This window comes from Physeter macrocephalus, chromosome 16 (genome assembly GCF_002837175.3).
Source record: "Physeter macrocephalus isolate SW-GA chromosome 16, ASM283717v5, whole genome shotgun sequence".
Lineage (NCBI taxonomy): Eukaryota > Metazoa > Chordata > Mammalia > Artiodactyla > Physeteridae > Physeter > Physeter macrocephalus.
The window spans coordinates 583,218-601,370 of record NC_041229.1 but is presented as its reverse complement, the minus strand read 5'-3'; the positions used below and the strand labels follow the sequence as shown (position 1 = coordinate 601,370).

The following is an 18,153-nucleotide window of genomic DNA, read 5'->3' as shown; positions in this document are numbered from 1 at the left end:
GCATAAACCGCAAGCCATGGAAACCCCAGCCATCATGCTTTTACATCTTTGCTCTTTTAGCAATCTGGCAGTGCGAACTGGCTAAGCGGAATTCACGAAGAACACTTATGTATGCTCTTTGTAATACGCTGTATTTACTACAAACATATATATTTATGTATTATCTTTCTTTCTATTGTTACACTTGCCCTATAAGAGGGAAAGACATCTATTTAGGAAGATCTACTGCCCTAATTTATAAGAGATCTGTAATAGCAGTGCTCCCCCAATAGAGAAAAACATTGCAATTCTTCCGGCATATGTAGATGGTGAATTAACTACTGTAATAAAGAGTATATTTTAAAGACGCAGAATAAAAAAGAACAGTTTTTACCCTCCTGAAATGTATTCGTTAGAGACAAGTTTTCAGAGTCTCTTATTAGTTAAAGTGACCTCAAGGGGGTCCCACCTCCGGCCCACACATCTCACCACGCTCATGGGCCAAGTGAGGAGCTCGCTCACACCCTATAACCCAGAAGCCACTTTCCCCAGGAGGCCGTCCCTACACACCCAGGCTGAGCTGAGTGGCTCCGCCCCAGGACCGCCACGTTACCAGACACTCGCTTCTGTTTCAGGAATTATTCTAAGACGCTGGGATTACAGGTTAACATGTAGGTCTCCCACACTATGCAGCAGGGGCCTTAGGAAGGGGCAGTGTGAACCACACCCCAGGGAGTGCCCAGCAGCAATACCACAAGACGGTACTCCAAGTTTGCCAAATTGCTGGCAAACCATCGTCACGATCCAGACATTTGTAGTCTGACTCGGCCTAAAATCTGTCAAAGCTATCGTCTTTATTAACGTTTTACAAAATGACTGCACTTAAGATGTTAACAGACCGCACAACCTGGAGCTTCCGAAATGCACGTGCTCTGTCCCAGCCTGGCTGAGTCCTTTAGGCCCAGCACCCGGCTGCTCGTGAGAGGAAGACCTCAGAGTCTGGGCGAGCCGCCAGCCAGCCAGCCCTGGGCTCTCTCCATGCAGGGGGCTCCTGTCACGCTTCCAGTGTGACTCCCACTGACCAGAGAGACGTGTCCAGAGGCGGCAAGTCTGTCCTACGGTTTCTCTTCAGTTGGGCAAAATCTGTCTCCTTGCAATTTCCACCCACTGGTCGAAATCAGTGCTCTGTGATGCCAAATAAATCCAGTTCTCTGTCCTTTGGGTCCTTCATTCATGTGTATTTAGCCAGGCAGCCGGCCTCACCACACTTCCTTCTCCAGCTAAACACGCCAGGCCCTCAGCGCTCCCGGCCAGTCTGCCCTGTCACCCTGCTGACTGCTCTCCTTGGATACATCCATCTGGTGTCATCCACGCTCTCTGAACGGCTGTCACTGAGACAGAGTGGCAGCACGTGGCCTTAGACTCGCGCGTACAGACAGCAGGACGAGCACCTGTTCCAGACACGATCTCTACTCCCACAATCCACACATGCACCCACTTCTTCAACGACAGCCTCAGAGTGCTATCAGCTCACACCAAGCTTGCAGAGAGTAACGATGCCCAAAGACCAAGCCTCTCACACGTGCTGCCGTTGAGCTACACCTGGATGGTCCCTTCTTTGGGTAACTTGTTTTTCTCTGTAAAATACAGGACACTCACTTACAGAGAAAAGCAGCACAAGCACGTCTGTGGTCCCTTGGATGTAAAGTACCCTGAGATCCGGGAGGTCTCAGGGCCTCAGTCCACTACCCACCACCAAGGGAGGTGGTCTTAGCAAAGCTAACCCCCTGCCCTTCTCCTAACGCAGCACTGAGCTCCTCTCGCTTCTGGGTCTCAGTTTCTACGTTTGATGAAAACTCAGCCTTCCCCACAGACTAACGATGACACAACTTACTGTTCTAATGACTGTGGCCGGTGGTGGGCAGACAGTCAGTCTTTACGGCCCTGGCTACCCCCAGTGCAGACCCCCTCCAGCCAGCGCTGGGGAGCCACACTGGCCCGGGAAGCGGGGCCCGTGGTGCAGGCCTGGCTCCGCACCGACAAGCGACGTGCCGCAGACACTTTGGGGACGGTGCCCCCACATTCTGCCACAGAACCTCCATTCTTTCCTACAGCATTTGTTCCTCATCATCAGCTTTTTGTTTTGTTTTTACCTGTTTTCTGCTATTCAAATATGCTCCCTACTTAGGTAATGTTCCTTATTTAAAAGTTTTTCACACACTTTCTTGGATCAGAGATAAACAGGAAATCAAATAAAGCAAGTATCCCCTTCACCAAAAAGTGCCAAAAGGTTTATGCCAGGAAAACACCAGACACAGAAAGAGCTGGGCATTTTTAATTAACTAAATTTCAACCTGTTTTAAGTCCTAAGCAAAAAAGTTACAGTATATTGTCTTACTACAATGGTTAACTTATCTGGAAAGGACTTTTTAAAAAGAACTTATACAAGAAAATGAAGCTTAGGAAGGTGGCAGGTAGCTCAGATGAAGCAATAATGTTTTTATTCTGGGAGATTTAAATATATTTCAGCAATTATTTAATTTTTGACTTCTAAAATCATTAATAACCCCCAGTCCTAAAATTTTTCATTATGATTAGCACTGTCTAGGAGTATATTTCATGATAAAAACTGAATACATGGTAGTAAGATAATTTATCATGAGAGACACTTAAATGGATAGCTCTTGGGGAGTCAAAGCAACCCTCTGTGTCACACAGAACGCTGGTTTGGAGTTATGATGATGAATCCACAGGGAATGTCAGCAGGAGGCTCTGGGAACTCTGGGGACAAGAGATACTAGGGTGACAGGATGATGACTAACCAGAAATCTTCTGGTCCTGAGGGAAGCCGTGACTAGCAGGAAACCGCTTACACATCCTGGGAGTGAGGGAGGAGGGTCTAACAGGCTACTGTGAGCACCGAGGTTACGATGATTAAAAGACAACCTTGTACCTCCGATCCTGGAAACAGGTGTCCGGCAGGTGTGCTTCCTAGAAGACACTGGTACCCAGAACCAAGGAGGTGACCTCCTAAAGGAGCTGTGTGTCTTCAGCAGCCAAGATGTTCTTGGGGCATGTCAACCGCTTGTCACGTAGGTGCCTCCTTGGAGAACTAACTGCTGGGGACCACCCACCCTTCCAGGTTCTCCGCGGAGAACACGCCCCCAGCTTCAAGGCAGAGCGTCATGTCTACGTACAGACAAATGACAGACACACCCAGGAGAGTCTGTAGCGTACCTGCTCCTCCGCTGGCGTCTCTGCAGATGCTCTACAGAGTCTTTGCAAAGTATCAACAGCTGGGCTGATCAACTTTGGTGACCACCAGAATCCATTCAGCTTACTTTTGATAACATCTAAAAAAGAGAGTCAATTCCCTTGAAGTTTAACTCTTAAAAATATATATAAAGTGAGAGGCAAAGCCTTTTCACGATTCTCCAGTAGACACTCACCTGTCACCTTGTTCCGGGTGCTCTGAGGAAGATGCTTTGCAATATGCCCAATAACACAGAGGATGTGCCCTAAGGTGTCTGCATTGGGGTCCTGCTGCCTGTGCAAAGGGCAGAAGAAATATCAGTATAGAACCAAAGTAAAAATTGCTGCCAACAAAATACTGTTCTTCTGGATTATCAGTATTGGAGGAAGTAGGGTAGCACGGTTTAGGAGTCGAGTTGGGGAGCATTAAGGCACTTAATGTACTTGGACAATGAAAGCCTAAAAGTGATTCTTTTTCTCATGTTTGTTTTTACGCCAGAATTTAAAGAAAAGATCTGTGTATATTAATAGCTATGAAAGAGCCCACTTCCTTAAGACATGAGCTTTGTTTCCAAGACTCTCTCGTGTCTGGTGGCAGCTAAATTACAAGCATGCAAACCTGCTTATTTTCTCCCAGGACTTTATGACTTGGGTGTAGTCCAGCGTGGGTGACGAGCCAGCAAACTTGGAGAGCAGCATCCAGGCCGGGGCCGAGTGCTCCTTGCCAATGTGGGAGAGCACATTGTTTACAAAAGTGGAGGAGAACTTATCTTTCTTGGACCAGACATGAAAAGCCTTATCTAAATAGCGGCTGGAAAAAAGATGAGAAAGCAGAATTATAACTGTAAATACACAAAACTGTTCAGACCTGCCCCTCGGTGAAGGGTATCAACTTCTGCTCCAGGATTCTGGAACATAAAACATGCAAAGAGAGGTTCCTGGCTAGTGGCTCATCTGATAGCAAACTAGGTATCTTTCTAATTATTATTACACTGATTAAGGTATATTTACCCCTCCCCTGTCCATAAAGTATTTATTTATTTTTATTTATTTATTTTTTTTTGCGGTATGCAGGCCTCTCACTGTTGTGGCCTCTCCCATTGCAGAGCACAGGCTCCGGACGCGCAGGCTCAGCGGCCATGGCTCACGGGCCCAGCCGCTCCGCGGCATGTGGGATCTTCCCGGACCGGGGCACGAACCCGTGTCCTCTGCCTCGGCAGGCGGACTCTCAACCACTGCGCCACCAGGGAAGCCCCATAAAGTATTTATTTTTAAAGAAAACAATAAAATTTCATAATTCACTTGAGACCCTCTAAAATTTCTATGCAAACATATGGGGTAAGTTACCAATAACAGGTACATCCAGAGTCTACAGGGTTTTAGTGACAAATAAAATGTAGACATTGTCCTTTTTTCAATGGAAGGATTGGAGACAAATGACATCCTAGCATTTAAATATGGTGATATTAAATGAGCTCGACGTTGCTATGACCTGCCAATACCACTCAGAAATACATATATCAAACTTTTCTAAAATGAAAAATGCTTCTGATGTATTAAAGTGTTTGTGTGATGTCACTGCTATTTTTAAACCATTTCTTATTTTATTTTTTCCTATAGCACTGAATGACTCATGAGACAAATGCAGTATTATATATTTAAGTGGAGAGAAAAATTACATTCCTTCCCCCAATTAATTTCTTCTACTGCTAGGCACACACACACACTCAGATTAGCAAGACTTTCTCATTAAATGAAAAAAAGAATTCTCAAAGCACACAGAAGGCAACTATAAGAAAATAAACACATCTACACACAATAAGCATATGCATATAAATGAATGGTTTTATCAATAACTTAGCTTTCGGTTAAAAATCTATCTAGAGTTTTACTGCAAATGACTAACGTAATTTATATCTGACTGCTATCCAAAAGCAAGATACATGAAATCAACAAATATTTAAAAGGTTATGTACAAGCATCACACAGAATATTAACTGAAGTTTACTGCAGGAAGCCAACAGAATGACAAAACATCCTCTGAATTTCCAGTTTTGAGATCTCAAACCTGGCTTCTCTCTGACCACGCACACCCTCCACACGGGCTGAGCCGTCCCCACAGCCTCCCAACTGGACCCTCTGTTAGCCGCACTGCCCATCACAAGCAGGGGATGCCACATCACTCAGAATGCAGTTCAGAAAACACCACCTGGTTTCCTGAAAAGCACTGCCGACCTCTATCCTAATATCAAACCAAAGCAACCCACCTCAGTGCCCATCTCAGTGCCCCCTGCTGGACAGAACTGACCACGCTCTCCCGTACACTCCAGTCGACTTGTTTGACCTTTTCACTAATTCCTTTTCTTCTAATCACACCACCTGCTGATTTTGAAGAGGTCTGTTCTTAGTCATCTTCTCTAACCTACAACCTAACTCTGGGAGATGTCCTCCATCACCAGGATCGTCGTCACCAGCACACACTGAAAATGGGACTCCATCCCCAGCCCTCCCTCCACCCCCTGCCCTGCCCCACCTCTGCTTTCCGGGCCTTGCTCAACAGCAACCCCACCCAGAAGCCCTTTCAGTTAGGATTCCTGGAGCGGCAGGCCTCTTAGCCTTTGCGTTGCTATTTCCTGCCTGGAGACCCTCACCATTAGGCCTGCCTGGTTACTCTCAACTCTTTCCACCTCTAGGGATGATTGAGGTCACACCACCATCAAAAGGATGCTACCCTAAGCTAAAAAAAGAAAAAAAGGTAAAAACCCATACTGCTCCACATGCTCCCTCCTGGCTGCCGTGACTCCCTTTCCACTGGACTGGGGGCAACCAGAGTGGAGGGTGCAGGGCATCCTCAGCCTTCACAGCCGGTCCCCCCTCCCCGGCTTCCCACCGCTGGACAGCTCCTCTGCAACCAGCTGCTTCCCCTGGACCCGGTCGCCACACCTTGAGCTCAAGTCATTCACCGGTGGCGGGTGTCCTCAGACTCTGGTCACAGACACAGCTGATCCGTGACACCTCCTGTGCTATGAACTCCTGGGGCCCCTGCAGCACACACAACTCACGCGCCCATGGCCCCGCACTGGCTGCGTCCTCCACAAGAGCACCTCCCGCCCCTTGTTAACCGCCAAGGTCCAAACTCGAAGCTCACCTGTTCTGTGAAGTCTCCTGTCCTGAGCAGATCCTGGAATCCTAGTTACTTTCTGTTTATTAAAGAACTTATCACAAGAGTTTATTTATAGAACTCTATTCCACTAGCCCTACTGTTCTCAATCCTTTTTTAAAGTTGATTCCCTTGTTCAGTGGCTCTCACACTTTTTCTGCTCAGGGCCCTTTTAAACTCTTAAAAATTACTGACCGCCTCGAAGACCTTTTTTGTTCATGCGGGTTATACCTATCAATATTTGCCATACTAGAAGTTAAAACAGAAATTTAAAAATACTTATCTATTAATTTGTCAGAAATAAGCCAATTACATGTTAACATAAATAATGTAATTCTTTCCCTCAAGAAACCTGGTATCTTTCTCAAAACCAAAAAAAAACTTGGTAAGAACAGTGGCATTACTTTATACTTTTGTAAATCTCCTTATGGCCTGGCTTAAACAAAAGACGTGCATTCTTACATCTGATTCTCCATTCAATCTGTTTCAATATCATCACATGGCTTCTGGAAACTCTAGTACTGTCAAAGAGTAAAAGTGGCAATGGCACATGACATCTTAATATTACGATAAAGGCTGCCAACTAAAAACTGCCGCTTGCCATTTGCCTCTACAAGGATGAGGTCACTGGCCATTGCAGTCCCTTGACCTTCCACACCTCCTGAGAGGAGTTCTGGGCCAAGACCAGGCATGAGGCCCTCTGTGCTCTGGGAAAACTGGCAGAACAGGCCTTCAGATAAGGTATTTTTCAGAAAATTTTATGAGCCCAGCTTCTTGCATCTTCTCATACCTAGAAAAGCACTAAAATCCATGAACAGAGACATCTGCTCCTCATGACCAGCAGCAACCTTCTACCAAGATGTGTGCTTGACTGCATGTACGCCCCTCACCAAAATCACATATATACTGACCTCCCCCCCGCTACCTCTTTGGAGCAGTTCCTCAGAGCTACTGAGAGGCTGTCTCCCAGGCTATAGTCCTTAGTAAGCCCCAAATAAAACTGAACTCACAGCTGTTACACTGTGTGGTTTTTTTTGTTGTTGACAGTTTTGGCGACCACAAAGGGATCCAGAGCAGGGGACTTCCCTGGCGGTCCAGTGGTTAGGACTTTGCCTTCCAATGGAGGGGGTGTGGGTTCAATTCCTGGTCGGGGGGCTAAGATCCCACATGCCTTGAGGCCAAAAAAACAAAACATAAAATGGAAGCAATGTTGTAACACATTCAATACAGACTTTAAAATTGGACCACATCAAAAAAAAAAAAAAAATCTTTGGAAAAAAAAAAAGGACCCAGAGCAGACTTCTCTCCATCTGAACTCTATAAGAACCAGAGCCTGGTACCAGCAGAGGCCTCTTGCACCCGTCCGCCTCCTCAGAAAGTCCAGACGAATTTGGGTGAGTCTCTCCTGGTTCTCAGATCTGCCATATTAGTTGATAACCTTGAGCTTTATTTCCAAGTATAAAACAGGTACCTGGCCCCCTCCGCTCAGTTGAGACACTGGGCAGTCTGAATGAGTGGTTAGGTAGGAGACTGACCTGAAATCTTTCCCCAGTTCGGCTGCCTGAACAGAATTTGTCAGAATAAAGATGAAGATATTACGTGAGAGCGCTGCTCTGAAGAAAAGGGACAAGAGTCTTCGCGGTCAGTTACGGCTTTCTCAGGCAACTGAGAAACTTACGGGAATGGTAGAGGCAAGAGTCCTCACATTGCGCAGTGGTCCCAGAGGGAAACCCACTCATTAATTAGAACACTTGCTCATCCAGGGATCACATATAAGAACTGGCCATTCAGTGATCCGAGCAGCCATGCTGGTCTTACGCTGTAATACCTGATTCATGACTAAGTTTTAAAATGAAGCTATGAGATCTCTGGTTGTGTCTATCTATATGTGCATTTTTTATATATATATATTTTTATCTTTGGATGGTATTATCAAAATTAATTTGTAAATGAGCTCTACTTAATTGGCTTAAAGGAAATTAAGCACTTATATAAACTCTCAGAAATATAAAAGAAACTAAACCAAATGAATTTCAGGTTCATGTGAATTGGGAAATATTAACACCTGGTGTTAAAGTTGGTTGGTTTAATTAATACAGACATGTCCTTAGAGCCAACAACATGAAGTTTAATACTTACAGTGCGGCCAGGTTTAACAGAAGTCAAATAAGATCTTATTAAGTCTGTTGCAAATCTGTCAGCAAGAAAAATAACTTGGTATTGTGAAATTCTTTAAAGTAGATTAAATGTAAATGAAATAACTTTTGAGTGAACTCTTGAGAACTAATTATGTTTTAAGAATGTCTACTTAAAAATAATCTCTCCAGATATTTGGTAACTTGAAATTTTAGAATTATGAAAGGAGTTCAGGGTAGAGATCAGGAATGAGGCCCTCTGTGCTCTGGGAAAACTGGCAGAACAGGCCTTCAGATAGGTAGGTATTTTCAGGAAGATTTTATGAGCCCAACTTCTTGCATCTTCTCATACCTAGAAGAGCACTAAAATCCACGAACAGAGACATCTGCTCCTCGTGACCAGCAGCAACCTTCTACCAAGATGTGTGCTTGACTGCCCATAACCCCCTTCACCAAAATCACATATATACTGACCCGCCCCCCCCCCCACCTCTTCAGAGCAATTCCTCAGTTACAGAGAGGCTGTCTCCCGGACTACAGTCCTCAGTAAGCCCCAAATAAAACTGAACTCTCAGCTCTCTCTGTGTATGTGTGTTTTTAAGACGACAAGAGGGTCTAAGCTCCTGAATCCACCACACTTTGAGAACCGCTGCCCCTAATTCTACCCTCTCCTTCCTAACTTCGGCAAATACATTGTTTTCTAAATTGTGGTAATGTACATAACAAAACTTATCTTTTTAACCATTTTAAAGTACAGAGATCAGTGGCATTAAGCCCATTCACACTGTTGTTCAACCACCCATCCCCCAGAGCTTTTTCTCACCCCACACTGAGACTCCATACCCCTTAAGCAGTTCCCCCCCCACTGCCCCTTTCTGCCTCCCAGAGTCTAACTATTCTAGGGATCTCACATAAGAGGAACCATCCAATATTTGTCCTTTCATGTCTGGCTTGTTTCACTTCGCATGTTTTCAAGGTTCATCCATGTTATAGCATCTGTCAGAATTTTGTGACTTCTTAAGGCTAATATTTCACTGTGTGTACAGACCACATCTTATTTATCTCTTCACCAGTGCATGGACACCTGGACTGTTTCCACCTTTTAGCTGTTGTGGATCATGCTGCTGTGAACATGCTGTACTGGGCAAACACTGAGCATCACTTTATGGAGAAGAAAAAGGCTAAAAGCTCTAGTGCTCATATTATGTCCTCTTTTGTGTTTCTCTCTCCCTGTTCTCTGTTTCCTTTTATTTCTGGAGCTCTCTCCTCCTACTTTATAAAGTGTATCCTTTCACATATTGTTCTTTTTCAGAAACTTTATCCCTTTCAATCATCCTCGATATTTTCTACATACTGGTTTTCTGACTTCAAATATGCACAGGTGTTTCCCCCATCTTAAAATGAAAACAGAGAGCCTATGAAGGAAGCTATGACACATCTTAATTGCAGGTAAGTTAAAGACCTAACTATAAAGGGGAAAGAAAAAAATCAAACTTCTAGGAGATTATATGGGAAAATATGTATATGATCCTGAGGTAGGAAAAGATTTCTTTAAAAATACATTAACCAGGCTTCCCTGGTGGTGCAGTGGTTGAGAGTCCACCTGCCGATGCGGGAGACGCGGGTTCGTGCCCTGGTCCGGGAGGATCCCACATGCCGCGGAGAGGCTGGGCCCGTGGGCCGTGGCCGCTGAGCCTGCGCGTCCGGAGCCTATGCTCCGCAACGGGAGGGGCCACAACAGTGAGAGGCCCGTGTACCGCAAAAAAAAAAAAAAAAAAGGCCTGAGACCTGGGCAGGTAATTCACAATGTGAATATCTAAATGCTAATCCACCTATGAAAAGAGGCTCAACTGCATTAGTCAACATGGCAGTGCAAATTAACACCACCAAGAAATACCAGTATTGGTCCAAAATGGACCAAAATGGATAAAAAGGAAGACTGACAACACGAAATGCAGGCCAAAATATGGAGCAAGTGGAACTCTCATTAAGTGCTGCAAGGAAATGTAACTTGGTCCCACCACTCTGGAAAGCTGTCTGGCAGTAACCATGAAAGATGAATAAAAGCATACTCAACAGCACTGCTCTTAGGTGTACACCCAAGAGAAATGTGTGCCAAAGATACGCATGGGAATATTCACAACAGCATTATAAACTCGTAATAAAAAACTGGAAACGACCCATAATCTATTAACAGTTGACTGGATAAATAAACTGCAGCTTATTCACAAGTATCATACACACACACACCCAGCAATGAAAGTGAATGAGCTACAGCTGCACACAATAACTTGAATGAATCTTGTATTCCTTTGAGTAAAAGGAGTCAGACACACAAAGAAGACATACCACATAATTACACTTACATGAAGATGAAGAGTAGAGAAAACGCACACATGGTGTTAAAATCACAGTGGTCGTTCCCTTTGAGGAGGGAAGGAGAGAGATTGGAAGGAAGAGTTTTCTCAGGCCGAGCAATGTTCTATTTCTGGACCTGGGTGGTGGTTACATGGCTATATTTTCTTTTTGATATTTATTGATCTTACAGTTTGTACGTTTTTCTATACATGTTATACTTTAATATAAAAGTTAAAAGAAATGAAATAAACCTCCCAACCGTTTCTCATGAGCTAGTATACACTGGGTGTGCACAGTAAGATATCCCTAAGAAAAGCAAAAAAGTAGTCGATTCTACTGCTGGCTAAATTCCTCTCCCTTCCAGGAATTTCAGCAAAGCATATAGTTGGTACTGATAAAATATTTAATGAATGAATGCATTTTCAGTCAGATTTTTAACAACGAAAGGGACCTTAAGAGATCGTGTAGTGTAACCGACTCTTCTTACAAATGAGAAAACTAAGGCCCAGAGAGATGGGGTGATTTGCCAGGGCCACAGATGGTATACTAAATCTATTATTATCTACCAGTATCTATTTTTAAAAAAATTTTTATTTTATATTGGAGCATGGTTAACAATTATTAGTATCTATTATGATACTAAATCTATTATTCTTTCCATTGGATGATAATTCCTCCATAAGTACATGTAAACAAGCAGGGAGGTGTTTCTTGTATGATAAAGAAAAAAAGGAAAGGGAAAGACAGTCAAGGGAGCACAAACACAAACCAGCTGCAAGATCACTGCAGTAGAGATTAAACTTGATCAGTGCAGGTGCTAACTCTTCACTGCACTGCTCACTGCACAGTGAACACCCAGCAAATGTTATCAAATGGAAAAAATGCTGCAGTGTGATTAAGTCAACCAACCCAATAAGATGTCAGAAAAAGTCTAACTTGTCATGCCCAGGAAGTCATCTATCATAATAACTAGTATTGTGGAAAGTTAATGTTAATATAGCAAATCCATTAATGCTTTCTACTACATATTACGACATCAATTCGAAGCTGGAAAACACTCAGAGAAAAGCAAAGGAAGCCTTCACAAAAACGCTAAGAGATTTGAACTAGGTCAAGGGAAAAAGATCAAGATCGAGTCTTCGTATATTAAACAATTTGGAGAGCTGATTTTCCGAGATCAACACAGGAATTTATAACAAAAGCCCTTCCATAAGGACAACCAGTTGCACACGAACGTACCCCAGTTCCTGGCTCTCTGTGCTCAGCAGTGTCAGCAGCGTCCAGGCGAGCACCTGGCTGTTGTCCCCGCAGTGGAAGTGATCATGATGCCTGATGTTCTGCAGCAGGAGCTGGTCCAGACACTCCAGGGCCTTGTCCTGCACAGTGCTCTCACCGTCCATCACGGCCGGGACAACCCCCCGCAGCCAGGTCTTCTGTCCCTGGACACACTGAGGCTGTGCCTGAGGAGTTGAAAGTCAGGAAGTCGTAAAGACGCCTACGCCATCACAGGTCTGAACACAAATCGGGGAAGCTGTGATCGCTGTTTTAGGGTATGTTACAAACAGTTGCTCACATAATTACAAATAAAACATACAGTGCGAAAAAAAAAATCAACATTCCAAATATATGTGAACACCAAATTCAAGCTCCAGTAACTGTAAATCAGTGCATACCGAAATTTTAGATTTATTTATTTATTTATTTTTGGCCGCATTGGGTCTTCGTTGCTGCGCACAGGCTTCTCATTGCTGCGGCTTCTCTTGTTGCGGAGCATGGGCTCTAGAGCACAGGCCCAGTAGTTGCGACACACGGGCCTAGCTGCTCCGTGGCATGTGGTATCTTCCTGGACCAGGGATCGAACCCGTGTACCCTGCATTGGCAGGCAGATTCTTAACCACTGCACCACCAGGGAAATCCCATACTGGAATTTTAGACTTACACAGTGATTATCTCATTATTGGTAGTGAAGCAGCACTTTTTCGTAATTCAAGATCGAGAGCAAATAGTAAATTTTTATCCTAAGGAGTAATTAGAATAGATGCTAACAGAGAAAGTCAAAACATGCATTGCTTAATGCCTTCTATCATTAAATAAAGAAAAAAACCTCACTTTTAAAATTCTTCAAAAACTAATTATTTGGCAAAAGTAAATTATATATAGGATTAGTGGATCTGCTCTTTTGGCAATATCACCTATATAGGTTTTAATGGGCAAAAATTAATCTAGGCCTCTTGCCTAACCAAATTAATTTTAAAATTCACATTTCTATATGAGATTTAACCTGAAGTCAACAGAATGCTAACCATTAACATTCCCTAGCATTAGTCATATTATATTTAATATGAAATGCAATCTACCAGAGGTAATGGACAGATTCCTTTCTCTTACACTGTAGGATCCTACAGTCGACTTAGGAGAGTTTCTAACAGGTACTTCATCAAGCTGAATTATCTGTAACGTAAAATACCACCCATCGGACACACGATGGCTGCGTCTCACCATAAGAAGCTCGGTGAGAGACTGCAAGGCCTGCTTGCGGACAGACACAGCAAGGTCCCGACACCGGTCCTGCAGGATAGACAGCTCTTCTTTCATACCCGAGACATCACAGTGCTTCAAAATGCTCACTAAGACCTAGAAGGTCATGCGTAACATGAAGGGGTGACTTAGGCATAATGTCAATACAAAAAGCAAAACTGCACACAAAACACTGCCTTTTAAGTTTGTGAGTCTTTCATTTTTGAGATCACAGATCCATCCCTCCTCCCAGTAACATCCCACCTTTTAGAATCTGATGAAATTTAACACCTTTCTGGAGAAAACTTGAAATACATTTTATACAAACAAGTACTCTGAAACAATTTCAGGGGTCTCATGAACTGTATCAAAATCCATCCATGGTCCCCAGGTTAAGAATCCTTATTCTAAAAAATGAAATTAAAAAATGAAATTAAGGATATAAAATTGTGATTCCTAAAAAGCCAGCAACCCAGTAGGAACACTTAAGAACAGATGATCCTTTAGTTCATCTATGTAATTTACATTTAACAGGAACAAGGTGAACTAACATTAAGGGAAAAGTGAGTAATGAATACGGCCGAAGGGTTTTTAAAATAGTCTCTTGCATGTTCAAGTTGGTAGTGCTTAAAAAGAGTACACGAAAAGAATGTCCAGAAAAACTCACACCTGGAGTGCAGACTTCCTGACGTTGGTCTTCTCATCTCCGACCCTGCTCCTCAACATCATCATGAGACCCCTTCCTGTTGAGGAAACATCACAGTCATCACAGCCTGAGAACACCACATAATCCTGAGAACATGCTATAATCCAAGACTGACTCGTTAGCTGGTTTTAAATCATAAGAAATTAGAGCATGAAAGGACACAGAAAAAGAAGAAAATTCAAATAATTAGCTATTCACAATAATGAAAAAGGCAGAGTAGTAAAATTTTAGAAGGGCATAAATTCTGGAAAATTTAGTTTTAAATCCAGGCTGCTAAGTCTAAAATTCTGAATGAATTATTTAGATCTCTACTCTGTTTACTACAGATGGTAAGATATAAAACCATCTGGTTTTTTAAAGACTAAGTAAAACAATACATAACAGTAGCTTTAAAACCTTTCCATTAATGGTCCCTTTACACTATTAGAAATTACTGAAGACTCCTAAGAGTTTTTTAAATGTGGATTATATCTTTTAACATGAATTAGAAATTTAAACTGAGAATTGTAAAAAGATTTAATAATTCATTTTAAAATAGCAAGGCACATCACTTATAAACGGTATATTTTTTAACTAAAAAATAACTACTGTCCAAAACAAAAAAAATTTAGTGAAAAGAATACCACTGATTTACATTTCTGCAAACTCTTTAATATCTGGCTTAATAAAAAACAACTGGATTCTCATCTCTGTTTCTATCTGCTTCTGCCTGTCTGGGACCTCTGCAATACTCCAAATTACACTTGTGAGAAAATCAGAGTGTAGAAGGTAAATGACATCTAAATATTATTATGAAAACTGTATTAACTTCAAGGACCCACTGAAGGAGGCTTAGGGACCCCAAACCACACTTAAGAACTGCTGAGGTACAAGAAAGAACATTACAAAATGAAACAGAATACGGAAAGCAATAAAGAAAATCAATGAAATCAAAGTAGGTTCCTTGAAAAATATCAACAAAATTAACAACATTTTCCTAGACTAAGAAAATAAGAGAGAAGAGTCAAATTGCTAAAATCAGGAATGAACGAGGGAACATTACTGACTTTACAGAAATAAAAAGGTTACGAACACTACGAACAATTTTATGCTAACAAATTAAGTAACGTAGATGAAATTTCTACAAAGATAAGAATTAGGGAAACTGACTCAGAAGAAACAAAGACACACTTCCCCCCCCATACATAAAGGGCCAGGACCAGATGGCTTTACTGGAAAAGTCTGCCAAATGTTAACAGAATCGCCAATTAACAAAAATTAATACCAATGCTTCATAAACTCTTTCAAAAAACAGAATCTCTTCTGTTTCACTTTCCACATCCCTCTGTGAAGCCAGTATTATCGTGAGAGCAAAACCAGACAAAACAGCTCAAGAGTACAACAGACCCAAATCCCTTCTGAATATAGACATAAAATCCTCAGCAAAATATTAGCAAATTAAACCTAGCAAGAGACAAAAAGGATTACACGCCATGCTTGGGATTTATCCCAGGACATGGGAAAATCACTCACTGTGATATACCACCATAGAACAAAGGACAAAGGCCACGTGATCATCTCCATAGACACCCCATAGATCATCTCCATAGAAAAAGTATTTGCAAAATCCTACACCTATTCATGATAAAAACACTCAACAAACTCAGAACAGAAGGAAATTCCTACACACCGATAAAGGCCATCCTGAAAAAACTCACAGCTAACCACTCAATGGTGAAAGACGAAAAGCTTTCCCTCTAAGAACAGAAGAAAGACAAGGACCTCTGCTTTCCCCACTTCTTTTCAACACCACTAGAGGTCCTAGCTGGGGAAAATAGGAAAGAAAAAGAAATAAAGGCATTCAGGCTGGATAAAACAAATAACTCTATTCACAGATGGCATGATTTGATATGTAGAAAATCCTAAGGAATCTCACACACACACACACAAAACCTTTTAAGGCTAGTAACAAATTTAACAGTGTCACAGGACACAAGATCAATCATCAAAAATCAGTTGTAAAACCTAGCAATAAACAATTCAAAAATGAAATTAAGAAAGCAATTTCATTTACAATAGTATCAAAGAGAATAAAATACTTAGGAATATGTTTAAAGAGCAAGAGTTATACACTGAAAACTATAAAATATAATTGAAACAAATTAAAGGAGACCTAAATATAGAAAGGCACCCCTTGTTCAGGATTGGAAAGCTTAGTATTTTTAAGATGGCAATACACCCCACATTGATTAAGAGGTCAATCCCTATCAAAACGCAAGCTGGCTCTTTTGCAGACATTGACAGCCGAACCTAAAATTCATATGGAAATACAAGAGACACAGAATAGCCAAACCAATCTTGAAAAGCAAGAACAAGGATGCAGAGCCCACACTTTCTGATTTCAAAATTACTGTAAAGCAACAGTAATCAACACAGAGTGGTACCGGCATACAGATGGACAATGAAATATCGATGGAATAGAATTGAGAGTACAGAAATAAGCGCACATGCCTATGGTCAACTGATTTTTGACAAGAGTGCCAAGAGCATTCAAAGGTGAAAAAACAGTCCTTTAAACAAAGGGTGCTCCATCAATCTGATATTCACTTGTGAAAGCTGGACCCCTACCTCACACCATATGCAAAAATTGACTCAAAATTGAACCAAGACAAAAATGTAAAAGCTAAAACTATAAAACTCTTAGAACACCATCAAGAAAGTGAAAAGATAACCCACAGAATGAGAAAAAGATATGTGCAAATTATATCTGATGAGGAACTTGGATGCAGAATAGATGAAGAACTTTCACCTCAAAAACATAAGTGGACCATTTGGGTTGTTTCCACCTTTTTGGTTATTATGAAGGATGCTCTGATGGACATTCTTGTACCAGTTTTGGGTATGAATATATTTTCATTCCTTGTGGGTGCACACTCAGGAATCATATCAGATCATGCCATCTGTGAACTGCTGGGTCATGTGGTAAACTCTATGTCTAACGTTCTGAGGAACGGCCAGACTGAATGAACACACAAAATGTGGTCTATCCATACAATGGACTATATGCAACCATAAAAAGGAACAGAGTACTGATACATGCTACAACACGGATGAACCTTGAAAACGAGTGGTAGATGAAAGAAGCTATCCACAGAAGGTCACATGTTGTAGGATTCCATTTATGTGGAATGTCCAAAATAGGTGAATCCACGGAGACAGAGGCAGGGGGAAGGGGAGAATGGAGAGTGACTGCTCACAGGTATGGGGTTTCTTTATCAGCTATTTAAAAGTTTCTGGAAGTTGATTACACAATTTTATGACTATACTAAAAACCACTGAATTCAATACACTTTAAATGGTGGATTGTACGATATGTGATTTCTCTCTCAAAACAAAACCAAAAAACACCAACAAAGGTACTTATTAGCACAGTGACTGGCATGTAGTAACTATACAAATTTTTTAAAGTATAGTTAATGCCAATAATATGTCACTCTAGGGACTTCCCTGGTGGTGCAGTGGTTAAGAATCTGCCTGCCAATGCAGGGGACACGGGTACAATCCCTGGTCCGGGAAGATCTCACATGCCGCGGAACAACTAAGCCCGTGAGCCACAACTACTGAGCCTGCGCTCTAGAGCCCACACACCACAACTACTGAGCCCACACGCCACAACTACTGAAGCCCGCACACTCTAGGGCCTGTGGGCCTAGAGCCTCTACTCTGCAACGAGAAGCCACTGAAATGAGAAGCCCGCGCACCGCAACGAAGAGTAGCCCCAGCTCGACACAACTAGAGAAAGCCAGCATGCAGCAACGAAGACCCAACGCAGCCCCCCCGCGCCAAAAAAAAAAGTCACTTTAGTTTATCAAAAGTAAGATAGGGGGGCTTCCCTGGTGGCACAGTGGTTGCGCGTCCGCCTGCCGATGCAGGGGAACCGGGTTCACGCCCCGGTCTGGGAGGATCCCACATGCCGCGGAGCGGCTGGGCCCGTGAGCCATGGCCGCTGAGCCTGCGCGTCCGGAGCCTGTCCTCCGCAACGGGAGAGGCCACAGCAGAGGGAGGCC

General features: G+C 42.6%; 1 protein-coding gene across 2 annotated transcripts in view; it reads right to left on the bottom strand.

The window, feature by feature from the left end:
• The window catches only part of NCAPD3 (non-SMC condensin II complex subunit D3), a 65,057-nt gene that overhangs the window by 23,814 nt on the left and 23,090 nt on the right, over positions 1 to 18,153 (bottom strand). For both annotated transcript variants that reach the window (XM_024131187.3, XM_055091671.1), the window contains 6 exons: positions 14,071 to 14,144; positions 13,384 to 13,518; positions 12,124 to 12,344; positions 3,851 to 4,042; positions 3,429 to 3,526; positions 3,217 to 3,332 (listed from right to left, as the gene is read on the bottom strand). In XM_024131187.3, coding sequence (XP_023986955.1) covers positions 3,217 to 3,332; positions 3,429 to 3,526; positions 3,851 to 4,042; positions 12,124 to 12,344; positions 13,384 to 13,518; positions 14,071 to 14,144 — 836 coding nt within the window. The remainder of the gene's footprint in view (positions 1 to 3,216; positions 3,333 to 3,428; positions 3,527 to 3,850; positions 4,043 to 12,123; positions 12,345 to 13,383; positions 13,519 to 14,070; positions 14,145 to 18,153) is intronic.